This window comes from Silurus meridionalis, chromosome 13 (genome assembly GCF_014805685.1).
Source record: "Silurus meridionalis isolate SWU-2019-XX chromosome 13, ASM1480568v1, whole genome shotgun sequence".
NCBI lineage: Eukaryota > Metazoa > Chordata > Actinopteri > Siluriformes > Siluridae > Silurus > Silurus meridionalis.
This window is the reverse complement of record NC_060896.1, coordinates 4,135,554-4,158,888: the sequence shown is the minus strand read 5'-3', so window position 1 is coordinate 4,158,888 and position 23,335 is coordinate 4,135,554. Positions and strand designations below refer to the sequence as shown.

At 37.7% G+C, this 23,335-nt stretch overlaps 2 protein-coding genes across 3 annotated transcripts in view; both read right to left on the bottom strand.

Moving 5' to 3' along the window:
- The window catches only part of LOC124395645 (AT-rich interactive domain-containing protein 3B-like), a 61,843-nt gene extending 57,215 nt beyond the window's left edge, over positions 1 to 4,628 (bottom strand). The window contains exons 1-2 of one of the 2 annotated variants that reach the window (XM_046864338.1): positions 4,270 to 4,628; positions 2,406 to 3,080 (exon numbers count right to left, since the gene is read on the bottom strand). In XM_046864338.1, the coding sequence (XP_046720294.1) occupies positions 2,406 to 3,080; positions 4,270 to 4,305 (711 nt within the window). In that variant the 5' untranslated portion in view covers positions 4,306 to 4,628. The remainder of the gene's footprint in view (positions 1 to 2,405; positions 3,081 to 4,269) is intronic. The other variant, XM_046864340.1, reaches the window with a different exon arrangement.
- A 6,210-nt stretch (positions 4,629 to 10,838) lies between these two features.
- On the bottom strand, positions 10,839 to 16,482 carry fam219b (family with sequence similarity 219 member B). The gene is made up of 6 exons (XM_046864341.1): positions 16,326 to 16,482; positions 14,853 to 14,955; positions 14,140 to 14,218; positions 12,387 to 12,461; positions 12,120 to 12,162; positions 10,839 to 11,409 (listed from the first exon to the last, which is right to left on the bottom strand). The coding sequence occupies exons 1-6, from the start codon at positions 16,392 to 16,394 to the stop codon at positions 11,254 to 11,256; spliced, it is 525 nt and encodes a 174-aa protein (XP_046720297.1). The 5' UTR covers positions 16,395 to 16,482; the 3' UTR covers positions 10,839 to 11,253.
- Positions 16,483 to 23,335: the final 6,853 nt, after the last annotated feature.

Here is a 23,335-nt window from a genome sequence, read left to right as displayed (position 1 = left end):
TTATCGCGCCTTTTCAAATCAGCATCACTATTTATAAAAATATAATATATCAAATTAACAATTAAATAACTGAAAAAATTAATTGCTATATGCTTTGAAATATTTCTTCATATTTTATTCTTTCAATTAATTTATTAAATTGTTATATTCCGTTTTATTAAATATTTTTTTTTATATATATTTATATAATATTAATAAATCTATCACCCCCATTAAATCATCGCATTTTTGAACTTTTCTCTCAGGTTTGGAAGGAGTCTCCAGTGTCAGCGCTACATTCCCCGCTTCACACTCATTACAGCTTCAAACCCCGCCGAGGCGTCTGTTTCCCCCAGGAGTTCGCGTGATCACGTCCGTCCACTTACGAGCTCGAAAATACACGTACACGCATTCAAATAATGTGTGTGTAATCGCTGCTGTGGGGTCTATACGGTTAATTCTGAGATCGTGCCTTGAGAGCAACCGGACTTCACGCGACACCTTCGTGATGTTTTAACCGCACGTCTTCTTTCACTTCCTCTTTCGCCTCCATTCAGCTGGCGGCGTGATGATGGCACGTTCGGAGGAAATGAGGCCTTAGCAGGAGTGTGTGTGTGCTGGCACACAACTAGCACAAGAGTTATGTTCGCACACACACACACACACACACACACACACACACACACACACACACACACACGTTTACTTTCTGTCTGAGAACGAATGTTACACTCTGTGGCATGGAATTCTTCATGGTGTTCCAACTTCACTCCAACACACACACACACACACACACACACACACACACACACACACACACACACTACTGGGAACTTTGTCAAAACTTTTCTCTACAGACTCTGGAGTCTGGCCAAGTACTGCAGAGATTCAGCCAGGAGCATGGGAAAAAACACACTCACACACACACACACTCAGAGAGCAAATGCAAAGTGAAAGCATGACGTATGAGCGATGGCTTGATGCCAGCACACACTTCAGGGTTTTTCCTCTGCACAGCTGACAGCGGGAGCGGCTCGACCTGACTAAGGCCTCCGCAGGCTCTGTGGGATTACTAGGCACACCACTTGGCCCGACTCCAGCTCTCAAAGTCGAGCTGTCAGCAGCGTGCACTCGTATTACACCGCGCAAATCTTGTTAGGGAAAGTGTGTTTTACAAAAAGACAAACTCCAGGACACGTGGAATTGGGTCACAAAATTTCAGGATTTTTTTAAAAACTGGAAATGTGGAAATTAATGCGAATAAACTGGGAATTTACAAAATTGCAGGTGAGCCTATAAAAGGGAACTTAAACGTAGTTGGGAAAAAAAACATCTTGCAGGATAATTTTGGTTAAAACAACCAGACTAAATTCAACTTCACCTGGAAATTCATCAATCACGTGCACACAGCAGACTTACTGCAGGACCACTGAGGCCACGCCCCCTACATACACTGTGCATTCATCCATAACACACACCATTTCTTAAATCCTGCACACAAAATTATGCCAAAAATGTCCATCTTCCATCCAGTGTTAACGTAGATTAAATGAATATTACATACAAATAGGTTTAAAACTTCATTGTGACAAAATTATACTTAATTAAATCACAAAAATGTCATTTTTTAAATCAAATTGTTTATATGTGTATAGTTGATATATAAATTCCCCAAAATTTCAAATTTATTCCCCTAAATTCTCATAAATTCCATAAATTCACCAGATGAAGTTTTGAAATTTACAGGAAATATTCCAGTCCAACATTTTCTCATTTAGTTCTCAATATAGCTAACAGAAGTCTCACAATGAATCATTGCCACCAGGGATGAGTTTTTTCTCACGTGTGTAATGTCTGATTCGATCCCTGGCGTCTTTTCGGTCACAGTGTGGGTGTTTGTGCAGGTGCGAACACAGCCATCGCACCCGGGTGTGGACTGAAACCAGCGAGCACCCGAGAGACCAGGTCTCGGTTTTGCTCGCAAGTGAAACTCAATTACAATGAGAAATAAAACCTGGAATCTACTCACCCGCAGAACGTACGTTGGTTTTTTTTTGTCTTAAAGGGCTTAAAGCTATTGTGACTAAAACAGGTTTTCGATGAGTATTTATTTCATTGCGACTTGAAAGCACGTCTGTACGTGTGCCAAGAACCGTAATTCGGACCGATGAATAAAGCAGTTTCTTTAAGTGTCAGAACAAGTATTTTAAGTATACACTGTGTTAAAGCAATGTTCTTTGGATCACACAACTATGTACAAATTGTGTCCAATGTAATAAAGATAAGATTGTCTAATCTGTGTAACAGCACCATTCATTTCAATAATAACCGAAACAGCAATTCAGGAAGCACTGTGGTTAAATAACATTCGTTTGCATGATTCTTTCCGCTGATAAAGGATGATAAAAGTGGACTCTCATTCCTACCTGCTTGAAGTGTTCGTCATAGCCCCAGTCAGCCTGTTCGTTTGGAGACGCAGCTGTCTGCGGACCAGCAGGTGAAAGGTCACCCTCCGGCTCTTGTTTGACCCTGATGGGAGACACGTCGTCCCTCTGAATCCTGGCTGCCGGCGCTGATGCTGCAGCGTAGCCTGTAAACTGCCTGGCCATGGCGCTCTGCTGCAGCGCCAGTGTCTGCTTGCGCAAAAACTCCAGCCCGCTCACTGGGCCGTCGTCCACCTCGTCCTCCTCGCTGCCCTCGTCAGCCATCGGTTCCTCTTCGTCGTCGTTATCGGCATCGACGTCTTCGTCGTCATCACCTGAGTCCCTGCCCCGCGCGATGTCATCCGGTCTCTCCAGGGCGACCCCGTGAACCTGGGCCTTTCCGCTGTTGCCCAGAGCCGAGGCCCGAGCCGCCGCCAGGATGGCGTGCTGAGCGGCCACTTGTTGAGCGTACATCAGACGAGCGTCCCTCAGACGCCGCTCCTTGCGCTCCATCTCCAAGCGCGCCTGCTGCTGCCGCTGCAAATGCTCCATCACTGCTTCGAGCTTCACCCCCGCTGGACCTCCCTGAGGGAAAACACTGCCTCCTAAACTGCTCTCCTGAGAGAACGAAGGAAGGGCGGGGTTTGGAAGGGAGGAAGTCGCATAGTCGTCAATGACCTGCCATAAACATGCAACTCTAATTACATCTTAGCTGCTCTGAAGATCCCCGTGAAACCAAATCATCTCAATCCGATTGTCAAAATGACAGCAGCAATCTGACAACAGAAACATCTCACGTTTCTTGATACGGCGCGCGGTCACCCATCAATTTATCGTTTGCTTCCCAACGCAAATCAAAGCAGATGAATATTTCTCCGTCTCCAATCTATAATGCATTGCTGAGTGCCCGAGATCAATATCTCAGCCTGGAGCTATTCTCTCTGAAATAATGCATGAGCCAGCACAAGGCTTTCCAGGTGTAATTGCGTGTCAGGATTTCGACAGACAGCCAAAAGGGGGGGGCATAAATTATACGTCCGCCTTTGATCTCCAATTATCATGAGCTGGATGCAAAGATTAGCGGTAAAACAACATTTCTAGGCGTTTTTGTTATTTGACGAGTGATCGACTGATCACGTTTACTGAAAAAGAGAGGCCACTATAGAAAACTTCAACTCAACTGATATATGATCAATAGCAGTCTTACAGAATGTAGGAAGAAGGATGTTAATAGGTTTGGTTGCTTTAGTTTGCTGACAGATTTACACATCCTGGGAGGAAGAAAAATCCAAAAGTATATATAAATGTATATAATCATTCCCATGTGCTGGTTTATTTTTAATCAATATACACATTTAATCATAGTGATGTAGCTATAAATAAGTCCACACAGTGATGTATAATCATAGATCACGTTATACGTCATTTGTGGTCAGATGAATTGCGAAGGAAACCCTAAACACAAGCTCCAGAGCACATGTGTACTACAGTACTATACTATGAAAACACTGTGCAGGCGATGCACACTTTTTAGTACGCTAGAACGCAGTATGGAGCGTAGTCATGGCGACGGGCGAGCACGCGACCGCTGCTTACGTAGCCTACTATGTTTACTTGCGTACTATTTAGTACGTTCAGTGATAGTAGGAAAGGTCGGAGTTCAATGGGAAATATTAATCAAATTACTTTTTGATTTTTGAAATGAAATGGGTTTTGAAGAGAGATGAACTTTATATTTTTATAGATGAACAAATGAATAATAAATAAAAATGTATAAATAAAATGGCATGCGTTTATTAAATGGATATTATAAGAACACAACAGCTCGCGACCACGTTTGGAGGACTTTCAGCTCGGTCCTACTCACCATCTGGGTCTTGCCGCTGTTGGAGTTGTCCACCATCCCTTCGGCTCCTCGCCCTGTTCCTCGCGCGCTTCACCGTTCCGCGACCGCTCCGACCGTCCGCACGCGAGCGAGCGAGCACGCGCACGCGCACGCAACTTCTCAACTGACCCTGGCTCAATTTTTTATTTTATTTTATTTATTTTTGTTTGTTTGTTTAATTGCTCGAGGCGTCAACAATAACTACGGGGTAAAAACAGTTGACGGAGTCCAACCGGGCGCCTGAAATAAATAAATAAAAATAATTAAAATAAAAAGAAGATTCACGCGACGCAAGAGCACGGAAACGTGGAGACCCCGATCACATAACGTCCTCACGCCTGGAGCGCTCCGGCTGTGTGTCTCGCGCTCGCAGAAACACCCAGGCCCGCCCCCGCCCCCCTTACTCACCCAAACCACGCCCTTTCAACCAAAGCACCGCCCACATTCTATATACTATATACCATATACTATGTTATATACAATATACTGTATACTCTATACTCATTACCATATACCGTATACTATATAACATATACTTTAATCTATATAATATACTGTATACTCATTACCGTATACCATATACTATATACTATAAACTATAATCTATATAATATACTGTATACTCTATGCTCATTACCATATACCTTATACAATATAATATATACTATAATCTATATAATATACTGTATACTCTATATGCATTACCATATACTATAATCTATACTATAATAAATACTATAATCTATATAATATACTGTATACTCTATACTCATTACCATATACCGTATACTATATAACATATACTTTAATCTATATAATATACTGTATACTCTACACTCATTACCATATACCGTATACTATATAATATATATGATATACTATAATCTATATAATATACTGTATACTCTATACTCATTACCATATACCATATATATATATATGATATACTATAATCTATATAATATACTGTATACTCTATACTCATTACCATATACCGTATACTATATAATATATACTATAATCTATATAATATACTGTATACTTAATACTCATTACCATATACCATATACTATATAATATATACTATAATCTATATAATATACTGTATGCTCTTTACTCATTACCTTATACCATATACTATATAATATATACTATAATCTATATAATATACTGTATACTCTATACTCATTACCATATACCATATACTATATAATATATACTATAATCTATATAATATACTGTATACTCTTTACTTATTACCATATACCGTATACTATATATATATACTATAATCTATATAATATACTGTATGCTCTTTACTCATTACCTTATACCATATACTATATAATATATACTATAATCTATATAATATACTGTATACTCTATACTCATTACCTTATACCATATACTATATAATATATACTATAATCTATATAATATACTGTATACTCTTTACTCATTACCATATACCGTATACTATATATATATACTATAATCTATATAATATACTGTATACTCTTTACTCATTACCTTATACCATATACTATATAATATATACTATAATCTATATAATATACTGTATACTCTTTACTCATTACCATATACCGTATACTATATAATATATACTATAATCTATATAATATACTGTATACTCTTTACTCATTACCATATACCGTATACTATATAATATATACTATAATCTATATAATATACTGTATACTCTTTACTCTTTACTCATTACCATATATACCATATACTATATAATATATACTATAATCTATATATATACTATATAATATACTGTATACTCATTACCATATACCTTATACTATATAATATATACTATAATCTATATAATATACTGTATACTTTACTCATTACCATATACCATATACTATATAATATATACTATAATCTATATAATATACTGTATACTCTATACTCATTACCATATACCATATACTATATAATATATACTATAATCTATATAATATACTGTATACTCTATACTCATTACCATATACTGTATAATATATATAATATATACTATAATCTATATAATATACTGTATACTCTTTACTCATTACCATATATCATATACTATATAATATATATATATACTATAATCTATATAATATACTGTATACTCTATACTCATTACCTTATATGGTATACTATATAATATATACTATAATCTATATAATATACTGTATACTCTTTACTCATTACCATATACATACTATATAATATATATGATATACTATAATCTATATAATATACTGTATACTCTATACTCATTACCATATATATATACTATATATATACTATAATCTATATAATATACTGTATACTCTACTCATTACCATATACCATATACTATATAATATATACTATAATATATATAATATACTGTATACTCTATACTCATTACCATATACAGTATACTATATAATATATACTATAATCTATATAATATACTGTATACTCTTACTCATTACCATATACCTTATACTATATAATATATATATATACTATAATCTATATAATATACTGTATACTCTTTACTCTTTACTCATTACCATATATACCATATACTATATAATATATACTATAATCTATATAATATACTGTATACTCTTTACTCTTTACTCATTACCATATACCATATACTATATAATATATACTATAATCTATATAATATACTGTATACTGTATACTCTATACTCATTACCATATACCGTATATTATATAATATATATACTGTATAATATATACTATATACTATACTGTATACTCTTTACTCATTACCATATACTATATAATATATATATACTATATAATATATAATATATACTATGTTATACAATATACTCTATACTCATTACCATATACCGTATACTATATAATATATATGCTGTATACTATATATATATATATATATATATATATATATATATATATATATATATATATATATATATATATATATATATATATAAATATCTGAAGAAACAGTGTGACCAAAAAAAAAAAACACAGACAAAATTATTATATTGATGATTATTATTATGATCATTATTATTATTATTATTATTATTATTATTATTATTATTATTTAAAGCATGTTGAAAGCGATTTACAAAATGACAAACAGCAAAAGAACAAAAGACAACGTATCATCTATATATCATCCTACAACATTTAACACAAGCTTAAATAAAACATTATGTGAAGAATAAAGTTAATAAAACAAGATATTTAAGTATAGAGGAGAGAAATCAGGAGCACCGTGTAGTGTTTCTTGATTTTATCGAGTTCATGAATCCATTTCTAAATCACGGTCGCCCCCTTGTGGTCAAATAAAACAACACAGGCTGTGTTTGATGATTGAATTCTGTTTCTCCCTTAAAATATACTTCTCACTGAAATCCACTGTACATGTATTTATGTAATTTTATTTGATCTCAAATAATAGTTAATCGTCATACATATGTGTTTAACACTGAAAGTCTTTATATTCACTATATGGACAAAAGTATTGGGACCCCGGTCTTTTTTATTCATATGTGAGTCCAGAAAGTTGGAGGCACACAATCGTATAGGACGTCTTTGGATACTGTAGATAGAAATCTTTCCTTCACTTGAGCTAGAAGATCCAAAACCTGTTCCAGCATGACAATGCTCCTGTGCACAAAATGCCCCAGGTCCATGAAGATATACTTATCTCATAGATGTGAAGATCTTGAATGCTATAGACCTCAGCCTTATTGAGATGAATGTGCAAGATGACAGCACCCCAGGTCTCCTCACATCACGTACATCAGTACCTGACTTTACTGACAGACTTACGGTCGAATAAATCGCCACAAAATCTAATCTTTCCAGATAAGTGCAGGAAATAAGATCTTAATGTGAAATGAGATGTGAGTCAGGTGTCCACAAAATTGTCCATATACTGTTTATTTATATGTAGATACAAAAAAAAAATCCACAATCACAGAAACAAAGTGACGTTATTGCGTGAAAATCTGAGTAACGCTCAATGATTGCTACTTGGAGGGTGAGGAATAAAAAGATTGTCTGATTAGTTGCATAGTGAACGAGAGGAAAAGTTCAAGTGCAACAGTCCACATCAACCACTCAAAATCCCACACACACAGCATCAACACACACACACACACACACACACAGCATCAACACAGTAAAAAAGCACTTGCTTACTAAGCAAGCACATCCCTTTTTATTTCCTCACACAAACGTGTCATTAATACATTTTCATTTAAAATACAGGACGTTTTTATTTTATTTTTTTACCATAATGTAAAGAAAAAGATGTCATATTGTAGCTACAGGTAAATTGAGTAATAAGAAAACCTGTCATGGTTTATTTCCTATATTCTGTATCTTCTAAATGTCCACCGTAAGTAAAACGGACCGTTAGTAATCACGAATCAACTGCGGTATTATATTTAATTTTATAATATATATATATATATATATATATATATATATATATATATATATATATATATATATAGTGTGTAATAAGAAAATAAACCAGGACAGGAATAAGTTTTATTACTTAATTTACCTGTAGGGGGCAGTATGATCTATTTGTCTTTCCTCTGCTGCACTGCGCACAACAGTGTAGATTTTAAAACGCTTTTATAAACTATGTCGATTCGATTGTGTGACAGATGACAGATGGTCGTATGTGTGCCTTTCACAAACAATCGATTCATGTCACACATGGGTCCAAACACCTGAAGTGGATGAAGCATGGTGGCGTAAGCACCTCGTGTCGCGATCTGGATACGCATATCGTCTGCTTTACAACCCTCAGGGATGGACAAGCACCTGGTACAGTGCACTTAACAAACCACTTTCCTCACTGTGTACTATTACATTCTGCTAGATACCACGTTTCAGGGTAGCTAAAACACACAACCTGATAACACCAGACGTGTGGTGGGCACACAAACACACACAATACCGATCATCTGTTAGATCAAGCGTAGACCTAATTCTGTAGACGAATGTCTTGTTCAACAGATCACTGGTTCAAAATAATAATAATAATAACAACAACAATAATAATAATAATAATAAAAAGGGCAGTCTGCAATTTTTAGCGCCCTCTATATGCCTTTCAGGTGAATCACAGAATTTTTTCGTTTAAGGCAACCCTCTTTATTTATATAAATAAATAAAAAAATCCTTGTGAATTGTCTTATAAGCCCATGGACACTTAATCTCTGAGCCTGAAAAATGTAAACAAAATCCAATCTCCCCACATACCCCCAAAAAAAAAACAACAAAAAAAAGAGCAAATATCACAAAACACACACAATCGATACGTGAGTTAAAAACAAAGCGAGCGAACTACAACAGTAATAGTGTTAAGTAGATATAAAAAGAGATGGTTTACTGCGGTTTTCCTCACGCATCAGTGACACGTTGAAGAAGAAGAAAAAAAAAAGAATACTGGTCTCTCCAGGCAGCCGTCTCTCGCTAGTCTGTCCATTTTACTATTGTGAAGCTTAAAGTGTAAAAAAAACATGCTGGCAGTTGACTAAAATTTCCTCAAGTTCACATGAAAGAAAACAACATTAGAATCGTGTAGAATCGAGCATTCAGTGGTACATCATGCAAAAACATCAATTTCTATCATGGGGTGGAAACATCTCAGGTTATATCTGAAATACTCACTCTGGATCTCTGTGCTCAAGCTTCAATAACAGACAAAAGTGTTAGGACACCTGACTTTTCCAGCTACGAGGTTCTCAGACAACAATGTTGGACAATGGTGGAGAACATCTTTGGATGAAGATATGCTTTGCATGGGTTGGAGTGGAAGATCTGCTCACTGTAATATCTAGTGGGACATCAAAAGCACATTGGAATCTTACAGTCAGGTGTCCACAAACTTTTTGTGTGGCAATCAATGTGCAATCGGATATTGGATTTGGGGAGTGTTTCAAAGCCAGATGATGATTGAGATATAGGAGCTTTTAGGAGGAGGAGGAGGAGGAGATCCTGCTCCATCCCTCGTTCTCCTGTTTCGACTGAATGTTCTTAATGACCTATTATTAACTATATTTTACTCAATAACATTAGATCATTTTTAGGTTTCCAAAAGTTTTCCAAATGTGGAAACATCTAATATTCGAGATTTGAGCAGTAGGCAAAACTTTATTAATAAATAAATTAAGATGGTGACTCGAAGGCAAGGCTTTCAGGTTGATGCCAAATATCGGTGCACTCAAAATGCCCATCAAACGCTCCGGCTTCCTATATACTACCGATAACCGATAACGAGTTTGAGACAAAATCGGAATACTTCAGCAATCAAGTATGTTTTGACCTCAAGATGGATAGAAAGTGAGCGTAATTTTGAACCTAATCCGTGCCACATCTGTAGAATCTGGATATTTCCCATCTGCTGAAAACAAATCAAAACCGAGGCACTTCTGTGTGAACTTTGGGCTACGATCTTACGTTCAGCCGTACTGATGCAATAGTCCCGTCTCAAAAACGATAAATGATACAGATTTTTACATTTATATATATTTAAAAAAATACGTCTGTTCTCAGTAACAATAACACGGACGAGAATTGAAATTCGGAAGATCGTGCAGAGATCGTGCATGCGATTCGATATTATTCCGACCCTCGTACTGTGACCTTTCGGTAAAGCTGTGTTAATGTAACAACAACAAAAAAAAAATCGTCCGGAACCAAAAGCGTCTCCGGAACGTCGGTTGGGGGAAAACAGGATGCAGATGAGATTAGTGACACTGCTGCAGGAACTTGGAAACATTCCACCGTGGTGTGGGAGAAAGTCGGCCGGTTCCATTATGCAGCTTTCCTCAGTGACAGTTTCCTTCTCCGAGACAGGATTCCGATTCCTGTCGCCGAGTGAAAGCCGCGTCCTGCCGAGAGGAAAAAAAAGTTCTGCAGTAGAGTTCACTGCAGGCAGCACGACCCGGTTCCGTCGGAGGAGCAGCAGCAGATGGAGGAACCCATGGCTTTGGGAGGAATGAGGTCCAAATCCTCGTCGTCTGGGATCTCGTCCAGTCGGTATCCGTCTTTTAGCAGCTGTCGGCTCAGATCCGGGTGAATCTATAGGTGGATTAGACGAAGGAGAGAGAAAACGAGAATCCGTATGTCAATGTTGGAGTCTATACACCAGGTTCTACCACATTCAAATCTAACATCTGTTTTTTAAATAATTATTTAGATTCCAGTTGCACATGGAAGCTTCTGTCACCAAAACAAATTCCATGCAAGTACTCGAAGAAACCTTGTTAAATTTGTACACTAGACGCACAAAATATTGTGGACACCTGAGCATAAGGTGAGTATGTGCTTCTCAAATTCCCTCGATTTTCCACTATAATACGCTCCACTCATCCGAGATGATGTTGCAGTAGATTTTGGAGTGTGCTTGTGGAGATTTTTGCTCCTACAGCTAGTTAAAAAAAAAAGTCAGGCACTGATGTAGGTAAGACGAGGAGGTCTGGGGTGCAGTCAGCGTTCACATTCGTTCCAAAGGTTATCAATAGTGGAAGCTCGGTGGCAGCCTCTGTAATGTGAATGCAACCAGGGTTGAGGCCACTCAAGATCTTCCACTCCAACCAATATGTAAAGCATATCCTCATAGAGCTGGATACATCAGGTCATGCGAGAACAGGTTGGGATCTCCTAGTTCAAGTGAATGGAAAATGCTACAGCCTCCAAAGACATGCCTTCAACTTAGTGGTACAAATATGGATGGAGAAGTCAGATGTCCCAATACTTTTGTCTATATAGTGCATCTAATGCCAGTTTACCTCAGCTGAGGAATATCCAGATGAATACTCCAGCTCGACATCACTGCAGGAGAAACAGGCGGGAAATTAATCAGGATTGTTTTAATAAAAATACACAAATGTATTCCTAGACACATCATGATATTCTCGTCATGACCAAAAATCAAATAACTACATGACGATGCTGGAGAAATGTGTGCTTTGTGAAAGTTCTGATTACATACTACAGACATCATTACTGCACTCAAATGAACCCGAGTATAAACACAAAACAGAGAGACACTTTACCTGTCCGAGTCCAGAGACACTAGAGGATCTTCTGCATTCTGACTGAGGGCTGCATATCCTTTATTAAACTTCACACTAAATATATATGTAAAAAAACAAAAACAAATTGAAATGCATGGCTGGAAAACATCAGACACAACAGTGAAGAGCAAACCTGCTCCAAACCTTCTCCAAACCTGGATTCAGGATATCTAAAAGACTCAAATCTGTCAAATATTATTCTGAATGTGAACACCGGTTATGTCTTATAATTTTGTATTAAACTCTCATATTAAGCTGTACTCCTTCTAGAAGTGTGTCAGGTGTTTCCGGGGTCTGGGATCAGGCTTCTAAATCAACAGTGTTAATTCCTTTAATGCAAAGAACATCTCGCTTGAAGCTGTTGTTTTAACCATTCAGTGAGTTGGTGACCCTGGGACCACCTAGCAGGCATACAATAACGTCAGCATTTTCATGTCCTTTGATTGGATGGCCAGAGAGTGCACTAGTCAGAGCTCGCAAACCGCATCTGTAGCAAACTGTACAAACTCAAATATATCCATGAGCATTTAATATATGTTGTTTTTTTGTTTATTTCACAATGGCTGACAAAATACTGCATAGTGTGGGTTTTTTCCTGATTACACCAGAAACTGTGTTCAATATGATCAAACACATGTTGAGTAATTATCTGACCTGCTTCCAAAGTGTCCTGAACTTCAGTGAAATGTACAAGCTGCATGTAATAAGTAAGTATGTAGGTAGGTAGGAGGAAGGGAGGGAGGAAGGAAGGAAGGAAGGAACAAAGGAAGGAAGGAAGGAAGGGAGGGAGGAATGGAAAGGAATGCATAAAAGAAAAAAGAAAGAAAGACAGACAGACAGACAGAAAGAAAAAAGAAAGAAAGAAAGAAAGAAAGAAAGAAAGAAAGAAAGAAAGAAAGATGAGAGAAAGAAAAAGAAAGAAAGAAATATGAGAGAAAGAAAGAAAGAAAGAAAGAAAGACAGAAAGAAAGAAAGAAAAAGAAAGAAAGAAAGACAGAAAGAAAGAAAGAAAGAAAGACAGACAGACAGAAAACAACATGACAGAAAAATGAGAGAAAGAAAAAAAGAAAGAAAGAAAGAAAGACAGAAAAATGAGAGAAAGAAAGAAAGAAAGAAAGAAAGACAGACAGACAGAAAAATGAGAGAAAGAAAGAAAGAAAGACAGAAAAATTAGAGAAAGAAAGAAAGACAGACAAACAGGCAGACAGACAGAAAACAACATGACAGAAAAATGAAAGAAAGAAAGAAAGAAAGAAAGAAAGAAAGAAAGAAAGAAAGAAATGACAGAAAAAATAAAAGAAAGAAAGAAAGAAAGAAAGAAAGAAAGAAAGAAAGAAAACCCATCTCCTGATAGTGGGAAAGAGTTCAGCAAATTGTATAAAATTCGATCAGGAAATCATCAGTAGGTGCAGTAGAAAGTCTTTCCATTAAACGTTACACTGTAGAGATCAACCAACACACAGATATATTAACACAAGCTCACTATTCCACACTCTTCCTCACCATTCCTCACTATTCCTCAATCTTCCTCACTATTCCACACTCTTCCTCACTATTCCACACTCGTCCTCACCATTCTTCACTATTCCTCACTATTCCTCAATCTTCCTCACTATTCCACACTATTCCACACTATTCCTCACTATTCCTCATTATTCCAGACGATTCCTCACTTTTCCTCACTCATCACCGTTATTAGTCTGAAGCAGCTGCAGATCAGGTGATCACTCACTTCTGAGCTCCATGCCTGGGCTGCTGCATGACTGCTCCTTTCTTCTTGAACACTCTCCTGGCCATCTCTCTGGGTCTCTCTGAGAAATAATCACACAAACACACCGACACACAGTGAGACCCTAAAACTTATCATGTTTAACTAACTACACACACACACACACACACACACACACACACACACAATACAGACAAAAGTTTGTGGACACCTGACTATAAGATTGGTATGTGCTTTTTGAACATCCCATTCCACATGTAGTCTCCTTTACAAGAAGCTCCATTCTTCTGGGAAGATGTTCCACTAGATTTTGGAGTGTGCTTGTGGTGATCTTTTGCTCCTTCAGCCACAAGGGTTTAAGTTAAGTGAGGTACTGATGAAGGTGAGGAAGTGAGGATTCCTGGGATGCAGTCAGATTTCACATTCCCTCCATAAGGTGTTCAATAGGGTTTGAGCTCTACAGCAGGAGATCCTCCACTCCACCTCATGTAAATCATATCTTCTGGTTTTGTGTACAGGGGTATCGTCATACACATTTGGCTCTCATAGTTTAAGAAAATGGAAGATTTCATGCTACGGGATCCAAAGACGTCCGATATACGTCTGCACCTCTAGCTTTGTGCTTACAGCTTGGGGAAGACCCGCACGTGGGCGGAAAAGTCGGGTGTCCCAATACTTTTGAATTTCACTTTAATCCACAAAGAGTTTCTACTCACGTAGTTTCATGTTTATAGATTTGGCCATTATATACGGTCCTCTCTTCTCCACTGAACGGTTTCCTCCGTCCGCGGCCGGCTTTGTTTTGCTGCTCCTGCTCGCCTTTTAGAGAAAAAAATAGAAAACACCTTTAATACAGGGAAGCGCATTGTTTTTATTTATCTGATGTTTTGGAGAAATTACAGAAAGCATATTGATTCAGTTTCCTGAATAGAAATGTGACGGGGAAATCTGTACTGGTTGAACTCATTAATGGCAGTCATTTATTAATATCATATGCATGAGATGTTTGTTGCTCTTTGCATAAACGCTGTTGCAAGTCATGAACAAGTGTTGAAGAATAAGATGCATTTTGTCATCCACCCAATCACAAATTCATAGAGCAACAAATAGTTCTTCTCTAGGATCATGAACCTGTATGAGCTGTGGAATGGTACACCTTTTTCACACTCTTTTTCAGTCAACAACAGAAGGTGGAGCTGGAGGTGGAGGACTTAAAGATGGACAGAATTTTATTACAGGGACCGTGCATGTAGGACGTTTTGGAGACAAAGCGAGGGAGGTGAGATTGAGATGGTTTAGACATGCGCAGAGGAGAAACATGGGATATATCATTAGAAGAATGCTGAGGATGGAGCCACCAAGAAAGGAGGAAAAGAGGAAGACCAAGGAGGAGGTTTATGGATGTGGTGAGGGAAGACATGCAGGTAGATGGTTTAAAAGAGGCAGATGTAGAGAACAGGGGGGTATGGAGATGGATGATCCACTGTTACAGAGAAGAAGTAGTTCCTTCCGGGTTCTCCGGTTTCCTCCGATGTCCCAAAAACATGCCTGTAGTTCAACTGAGGATCCTAAATATGAATGTGTGTATTGGTCCTGACGTCTGATCACGTGTATATTCCCATTTCACGCTCAGTATTACTGGAAGACACTCCGGATTTACCCTGGCATTTGAAAACACATTATATTTTTTTCTTTTCCTCTTACACAATCAATATCATGCCAAAAAGGAAATAAAATCTCCATAGGGGCCCTCCAAAAATATTGGCACCCTTAGTATTGATTAAAGATGAGCCATTATAAAGATGAATCTACTCCCTTGCCATAAATAATTATTGATTACATATAATTACACCTTTATTGATTAGAATTGATCCCTGTAATCCTGTGTGTCATTTGTGAATCGACTGTCGATGACGTCATTTCAGTTCTGCACGAAATATCGCGAGATCTCCGAAAAATCGTTCCGTTAATGACTAAAACATTTCTCACACATTTATGTCAATGTTTTTACATTTTTTTTTAAATAAAATTTGACATTAAAGACCCTTATGCAACTGACTAAAATGATATTTGTGAATACACCAGGCAAAGAAATATACTAAAGCATTAGCCTCTTGCTAATACAAGCTTAACTGGAAATTAGCACAACTAGCTAGGTTTTAAAAATAAAATAAAATAATTAAATATACTCTTGTGGACGGAGACCCGGCTACCAAACCGCCCTGTTCCTTCTCCTGTTCCTCCATGATGTCGTTCATGCTGGAGCCGTAAGTACAAAGCTGACAGTCACGCCATAGTTCATGTTTACTGCAACTCCAGCTGCGCTCACAGACGAGCCGAGTCGTTGAGTCGGATCAACGAATCGGATCTATGTGTCGGTTCTTTTATATGAGTTCTTTTAGCCGACTCACACATACTGTATGGGATGTTTCAAGTCCAGTCCAACAGGCTTTTATTTTCATTTCAACCTTTTACAGTAGAGTACATAATGTTCCTCCATGACCAAGGTGCTCCACCAAGCAACATAAATTAATAATAGAGAAGCGAGAGCTCAGTGGTTTTGCTTTTGCACATATGATCAAAATGTTGTGAGTTCATATCTCAGCAGCACAAAGCTGCCACTAATGGGCCCCTGAGCAAGATCCTTAACCCTCAACTGCTCAGTTGTATAATAAAAAAATGACAAAACTTTAAGTCGGCCAAATGGCATAAATTTGAATGTAAATAAACATGTTAATAACACAAAACTGTAGACATAAGACAGTGAGAAAGTAGACATAAGACAGTCCAGATATGAGGTCTTTCGTACCTTTTCACAGTGACGAGTGTGTGTAAGGGGTGTGTGTGTGTGTGTGTGTGATTAGCCACAATTCAGTTGTTGAGTAAATGTCCACAATGGACAGTAAAGAGATTTTGATGATCTCAGGGAAATAGAAGGAAATAAGTTATAATGCTATAATGATAAATTGAAATTGACACTTCTTTTGTGCCAATGCAAATTTACAATTAAAAATGTTACAATTTCAAATGTTATAATTTTAATGTTATAATTTCAATTTAATTTCCGCCAAAGCGGACCATCTGTCTTCATACCCCCCTTGTCCTCTACATCTTTTAAACCAGCTACCTGCATGTCTTCCCTCACCACAACCATAAACCTCTTTCTTGGTCTTCCTCTTTTCTTCCCTGCTTCTCAATCCTCAGAGTTCTTCTACTGATATACCCCATGTCCCTCCTCTGCACATGTCCACTTTGTCTCCTACACTTGTCCTTTCCCTGCTGTCTCTGTAGATGTCTTCCTCCTCTCCTCCTCCTCCTTCGGACAGTAGCCCACTTTCCACTGGTACCCTGTTGGATAATGATACCTATGGGGGTCGTTGGTAACCCAGGACTCAACCGGTCCGGTATCAAACTCTGATTCGTGATCCTCATATTTAATTTGGTACATGTTTTACACTGGATGACCTTCATAACACAACCCTCCATTTACCCGGGCCTGGGACCGGCACTAAGAGTGACCTGACTTGTGTAACACTAATGACTGGGTTTTACAAGATTACAGATTCATAGATAATTGTACAATTTTATTTAGCAATTTTCTTTTACTATTTTATTGTACACATTTATTTAACAATCAAAAAATATTTTTTAAATATAAATCCTAATTAAACATTATCAGATACTTTTATCCAAATAAAAAAAAAAAACTTGGTTAAAATATTGCAAATCTTGTCTAAGAAAAAAGAAATTGCAATGAGTCAAGAGGGAGCCGAAAGAATCGACACTTATTATTGAGCTGAACTGAATGATCCGGAAGTTTTTTAATATTTTGATAAAAACCCCTTTCACCATAAAAGTCTCTTAGTCTGCTATTACAAACAGACGGAAAAAAAAAACACAAAGTTTATAGTTTTTATTGTAACTTTATACTTAAATAGTGAAAGTAATCTATATTAATGGAAATTGAAAAAGATTACAGTATGTTTTAATAACTCACTAAACTGTGGCGTCATCATTTAATTTATGCCAGTATAATTACACCACGTAACCACTAGGGGGAACTAAAGACACTTAAATCACCCTCATGTCTTCATTTCTATCAAGGAGGCACCAACCACATTCATCACAATAGCACTGTTACTGTCTGTGTGTCTATGTATCTCCCTTTCGCTGTCTGTCTGCGTCTCTGTCTACTTGCCTGTCCCGACTGTCTGTCTGTCTCTTTGTCTATCTGTCCGCCTGTCTCAGTCTCTCTTTGATTTATTCTCTGTCTGTCTGTAATATGATTTCATTTATGTGTTTCTGTCTCTTTATCTACCTGTCTGCGTGTCTGCCTCTATGTATGTCTCTGTCGCTGTCTGTTTGTATGTCTCACTCTCTTTTTGATTTATTATCTGTCTGTCTGTCTGTCTGTCTGTCTGTCTGTCTGTCTCTCAGATGCATTTAGTTATCTGTCTATCAGCCTCTCACTATCTTCTTTTTCTCTATCTGTCTATCCATCTGTCTCATTCTCTCTTTAATTTATTCTCTGCCTGTCTGTCTGTCAGGTGCCTTCAGTTATCTGTTTATCTGCCTTTTACTGTCTTTCTGTCTGTATACCCATCTGTCTTACTCTCTCTGATTTATTTTCTCTGTGTGTCTCTCTCAGATGCATTCAGTTGTCTGTCTTTCTGCCTGTATGTCTCTGCCTGTCTGTCCATCTGTCTGACTCTCTCCGTCTTTTAGACACATTTAGATATCTGTCTCTCTGCCTGTGTGTCTGTCCATCTGTCTCACTCTCTCTTTGATTTATTCTCTGCCTGTCTGTCTCTCAGATACCTTCAGTTTTCTGTATGTCTGCCTTTTACTGTCTCTTGCTCTGTCTGTCTCTTTCTGTTTGTCCATTTGTCTGACTCGCTCTGTCTCTCAGATGCATTCGGTTATCTGTCTATCTGCCTCTCATGGTCTCAGTCACTATTTGTCTGTCTGTCTGTCTGTCTGTCTCTTTGATTTATTCTTTATCTTTTAAATGCATTCAGTTATCTGTCTCTCTTTCTTTCTTTCTTTCTTTCTTTCTTTCTTTCTTTCTTTCTTTCTTTCTTTCTTTCTTTCTTTCTTTTCAGTTATTTGCCTATCTGCCCTTCACTGTCTCTATGTCTCTGGATGTCCATCTGTGTCATTCTCTCTTTGAATCATTCTCTCTGTCTGTCTCTCAGATGCATTCATTTATCTGTTTATCTCCCTCTCACTGTTTCTCTCTACTTGTCTGTGCCCAGTTTAGTGCCACAGTGATGCATTTCACACTTCAGCTCTTAAACTGTTTCAGGATCAGACAGAGGCACGGCGTCTCTCACAGCCTCGTCCTTCTGTCCTTTCTGTTATTAGTGTTTAAGGAGACAACTGTTATTACACACCATGTTCACATTCATCCTGGTTTTAATGAGAGCTGGCAGGCAGGCAGACAGAGGGCGAGAGGGAGGACAGGACAGGACAGTACAGGACAGGACAGGACAGGACAGGACAGGACAGGACAGGAAAGGAAAGGAAAGGAAAGGAAAGGAAAGGAAAGGAAAGGAAAGGAAGACTATAGACATGAAAGGAAGAGAAGTGAAAACGCTGTATAATGAAGCTGGTAGGACCTGAAAAACAATGAATCAGCAGTAAAAGCCCCACTTTTAGAGTTTTAATAATGAACGAGTGGTCAGCTGATTTTTTTTCTTCGTCATGTTAAGTCTCTAAAATCATTGTATTTTATATGCGACCGATTTGTTCCCTGTGAATCTGTTTTATATAATTTTTTTGTTTTATTATTACTCTTGATATGGTTCTGATAATACTGAGCACATCAAATACATGTTCACAACAGCTAATAGAACACACACACACACACACACACACACACACACACACACACACACACACACACACACACACAAAGAGTGAAATTGTCACAACAACTGAACAGCATCATCATCCATCTGCTAATATTTTCTGCAGAAGATGTGAAAGTCTGGCATGGTGTGAAACGCGCTGTCTGAAGGAGGAGACACTGAGAAGTCTCTGAGAAGGAGGTTATGGGGGTTTTGTACTGTTTGTACTGTACTGTATTAATTTAATCAGCATCTCTACAGTGTCACATAATAAGAGAGGAGGCGGATATACAGGTGCAGATATTCGTTTAAACCATGCAAACACTAATAACGAATACAAAGAAAACTATCAAATAATATAAAAAAAGGAACCATAAACAGGAACATGAACCATGGGAGCCACTCAAAGATGAACCTGGAGAACCATTTGAAAAGGAACCATGAGACATGGAAAGCTGAACCATAAGAACAACAAAAAGAGGAACCATAAGATGGAAAGACTAACCATAAGAACTATAGAAAGACTAAACTTGGGAACCAAAGGAAGTGGAACCATGAGAACCATGGAAAGACATACCACAAGAACCACAAGAAGAGAAACCATGGGAAACACAGAAAGACTAACAATGAGAACTACAGGAAGCCAAAACATGAGAACCAAGTGAAGCCAAACCATGGAAACCACAGAAGGATGAAGCATGCTCACCATAGAGAGATGAACCATGAGAACTATGGGAAGCCGAACCATGGAATCCACGGAGAGACCAACCATGAGAACTATGGGAGGAGGAACCATAAGAACCACAAGAAAACAAAACCATGAGAACCTTGGGAAGAGGAACCATAAGAACTACAGAAAAAACTATGAGAACCACATGAAGCTGAACCATGGAATCCATGGAAAGATGAGCTATTAGAACCATGAAAAGACTAAACATGAGAACCCCAGAAAGACAAATCATGAGAACCATTTATTCAAACCATGGACAGACTAACCATGAGAACTATGGAAAGACCAACCTTGAGAACCTTGGAAAGATGAACCATTAGAACCATGGAAAGATGAACCATAAGAACCAAGGGAGGAGGGACCATGAGAACCATGAGAATGCAAACCATGAGAACCATGATTAGAAAAGCCATAAGACCCCTGGAAAAACAAACCATAGGAACCACAGGAAGACAAACCACAGGAAGTTGAACCACGAGAATCACTGGGAATATGAATGAGAGACTTCCGATAACAGTGAGCTCATACACATAAATTCTGATTATCATTAATCAGTTACAACGAGTCATGTGACAGTGCTGAGATCAGGGTTGGGCAAAGACACTTAAACGTATTTTAAAACCAAATATCAAATACCTATAAATTACTGTATTTTTGTTTCTCTCTTCACCAGTACACCGAATTTGGCAATAAAGTCGTGCAATAAATTTGACATATGCAACCAGTTAACAGATAAAATGTGATCTCCCAGATGAAGGTTCGTTTTAAAGTAACCAACAGTTTCATGTTGAAGAGTTTGTGAATGAATCATAATTGTACACTTATATAGTTACTTGGTGTTTGGTGAGGAAGGGTGACTTTACATCAGCAACACAGTGTCAATTACAAACAAGTCATTCATAAGAAGACGACTGATGGCACCTGCATTCATAACAACTCGTTTTTTACTAATTAATTACCTCATTAATGTAATAATAATAATATTATGTGTCAGCAGTCATTCATGCAGTGGTGTGCAAAATCGTGAGTACAATATTCGCCAATTAAATATTTATTTATCAGTCAATGGACACCTATTTGAAAGCTGGCAGCCTTCAGGTTTCTTACCTTCACCACCTTCTTACGTTTGGACCAATTTCATGTTTGATCTCAACAAGTCTGGGCGAAATACTGAGTAGGCACCAATCAGAGGCCGCATTTTTATGATGTCATCATATATATTTAATATTCTTTTATATTTTGATACAAAATATAAAGCCATTTTTATCAACCCTCTCAAATACAAACTACACTAATCCTTTTTTATATTTGAAATACGTATCAGATATTATTATCTGCCAAATGCCCTAAATATAATTTACAGGATTTGGTAGACATCTTTATCTAGAGCGACATACATTTATCTCATTCATACAACCTAGCAGTAAATGGGGTAAGGGCTTTGCTCGGGGCTCCAGAAGTGGTAGCTTGTTGTGGCTGGGATTTGAACTCACAACCTTAAACTCCAAACCAAAATCCAATGCTTTAACCACTAAGCTACTACCTCTCCATAATCGCAACTGCAAAGAGGCTGGAGTGAGAATCAAACCTTGATCTTCAGCTGGAGAGCTCGATATCACACTCCAAGGAGTTATCTTTACAAAAAATTACAAGATGTGGCAAGGCCAGGACTTTATGGTGGTGTGGGGTCTGGACAGGTTGCTGGTTTCAGAAGCATCGTGAGGGGCTGAAAGATCAGGGTTTTTGTATGCTGACAACACAAGGGACACGTGCGTTACTGATTGGAACGCCACCCCCATCCACACACAGAAGATAGAAGACGTGAGTCTATTTATTGGAAGCAGTAAAAGAGCATCACTTGTCAGCATCAAGGTGAAGCCTGGATTTTCCAGAAGTCGTAATAGAGAGAGGATGGAGGATTGAGAAGACCTGACTCATCATCATAATCTCTTATATAATTTACTCATTACACTGGAACAAGTCAGAACCTTAAATCTAGTGAAACATTTTCCATTTCCAGCATTTTTGGCCTTTACTTTATGTTAAGTTTATTTAATTTTGTCTCGTGATGACAGTTTTCAATTTCTGCTTGGCCACACACACACACATCAGATTTCTCACAGAGATGTTCACACGTCTTACTGTGTTCCGAAACTTCTGTTCCAGCACTAATCCACTACCTGTGTCAAATCCCAAAGTGTGTGTGTGTGTGTGTGTGTGTGTGTGTGTGTGTGTGTGTGTGCCTCCGAGCTCTAAATCACAAACTGTTTAAAGTGTTTGGTTTGACCCTGGCAGCAGAGGAGAATGTGGTAGATCTGCTGAAAAGCTGCAGTTTGATTTAGGGATGATGGGGAGAACCTGCTGAGCTCTCAATCTGCTTCAAGAAGAAAAACATCTCAGTCAATACCAAAATGTGCTAAACTCAGGGACTTGGACTGGCACCAGACATTTAACAAACTTGATGTGTTCAGTGTAAAAAATGAGGTGAGGGACATATCTCTATCAGCATAAAGTGGCATGGCATTGTGAGTAATGTACAGGAGGATCATGATAACTGAAGAATCTCATGAAAAGATAAATCTTGGTACCAATTTCTACTGTTACACCAATAACCAGTGGT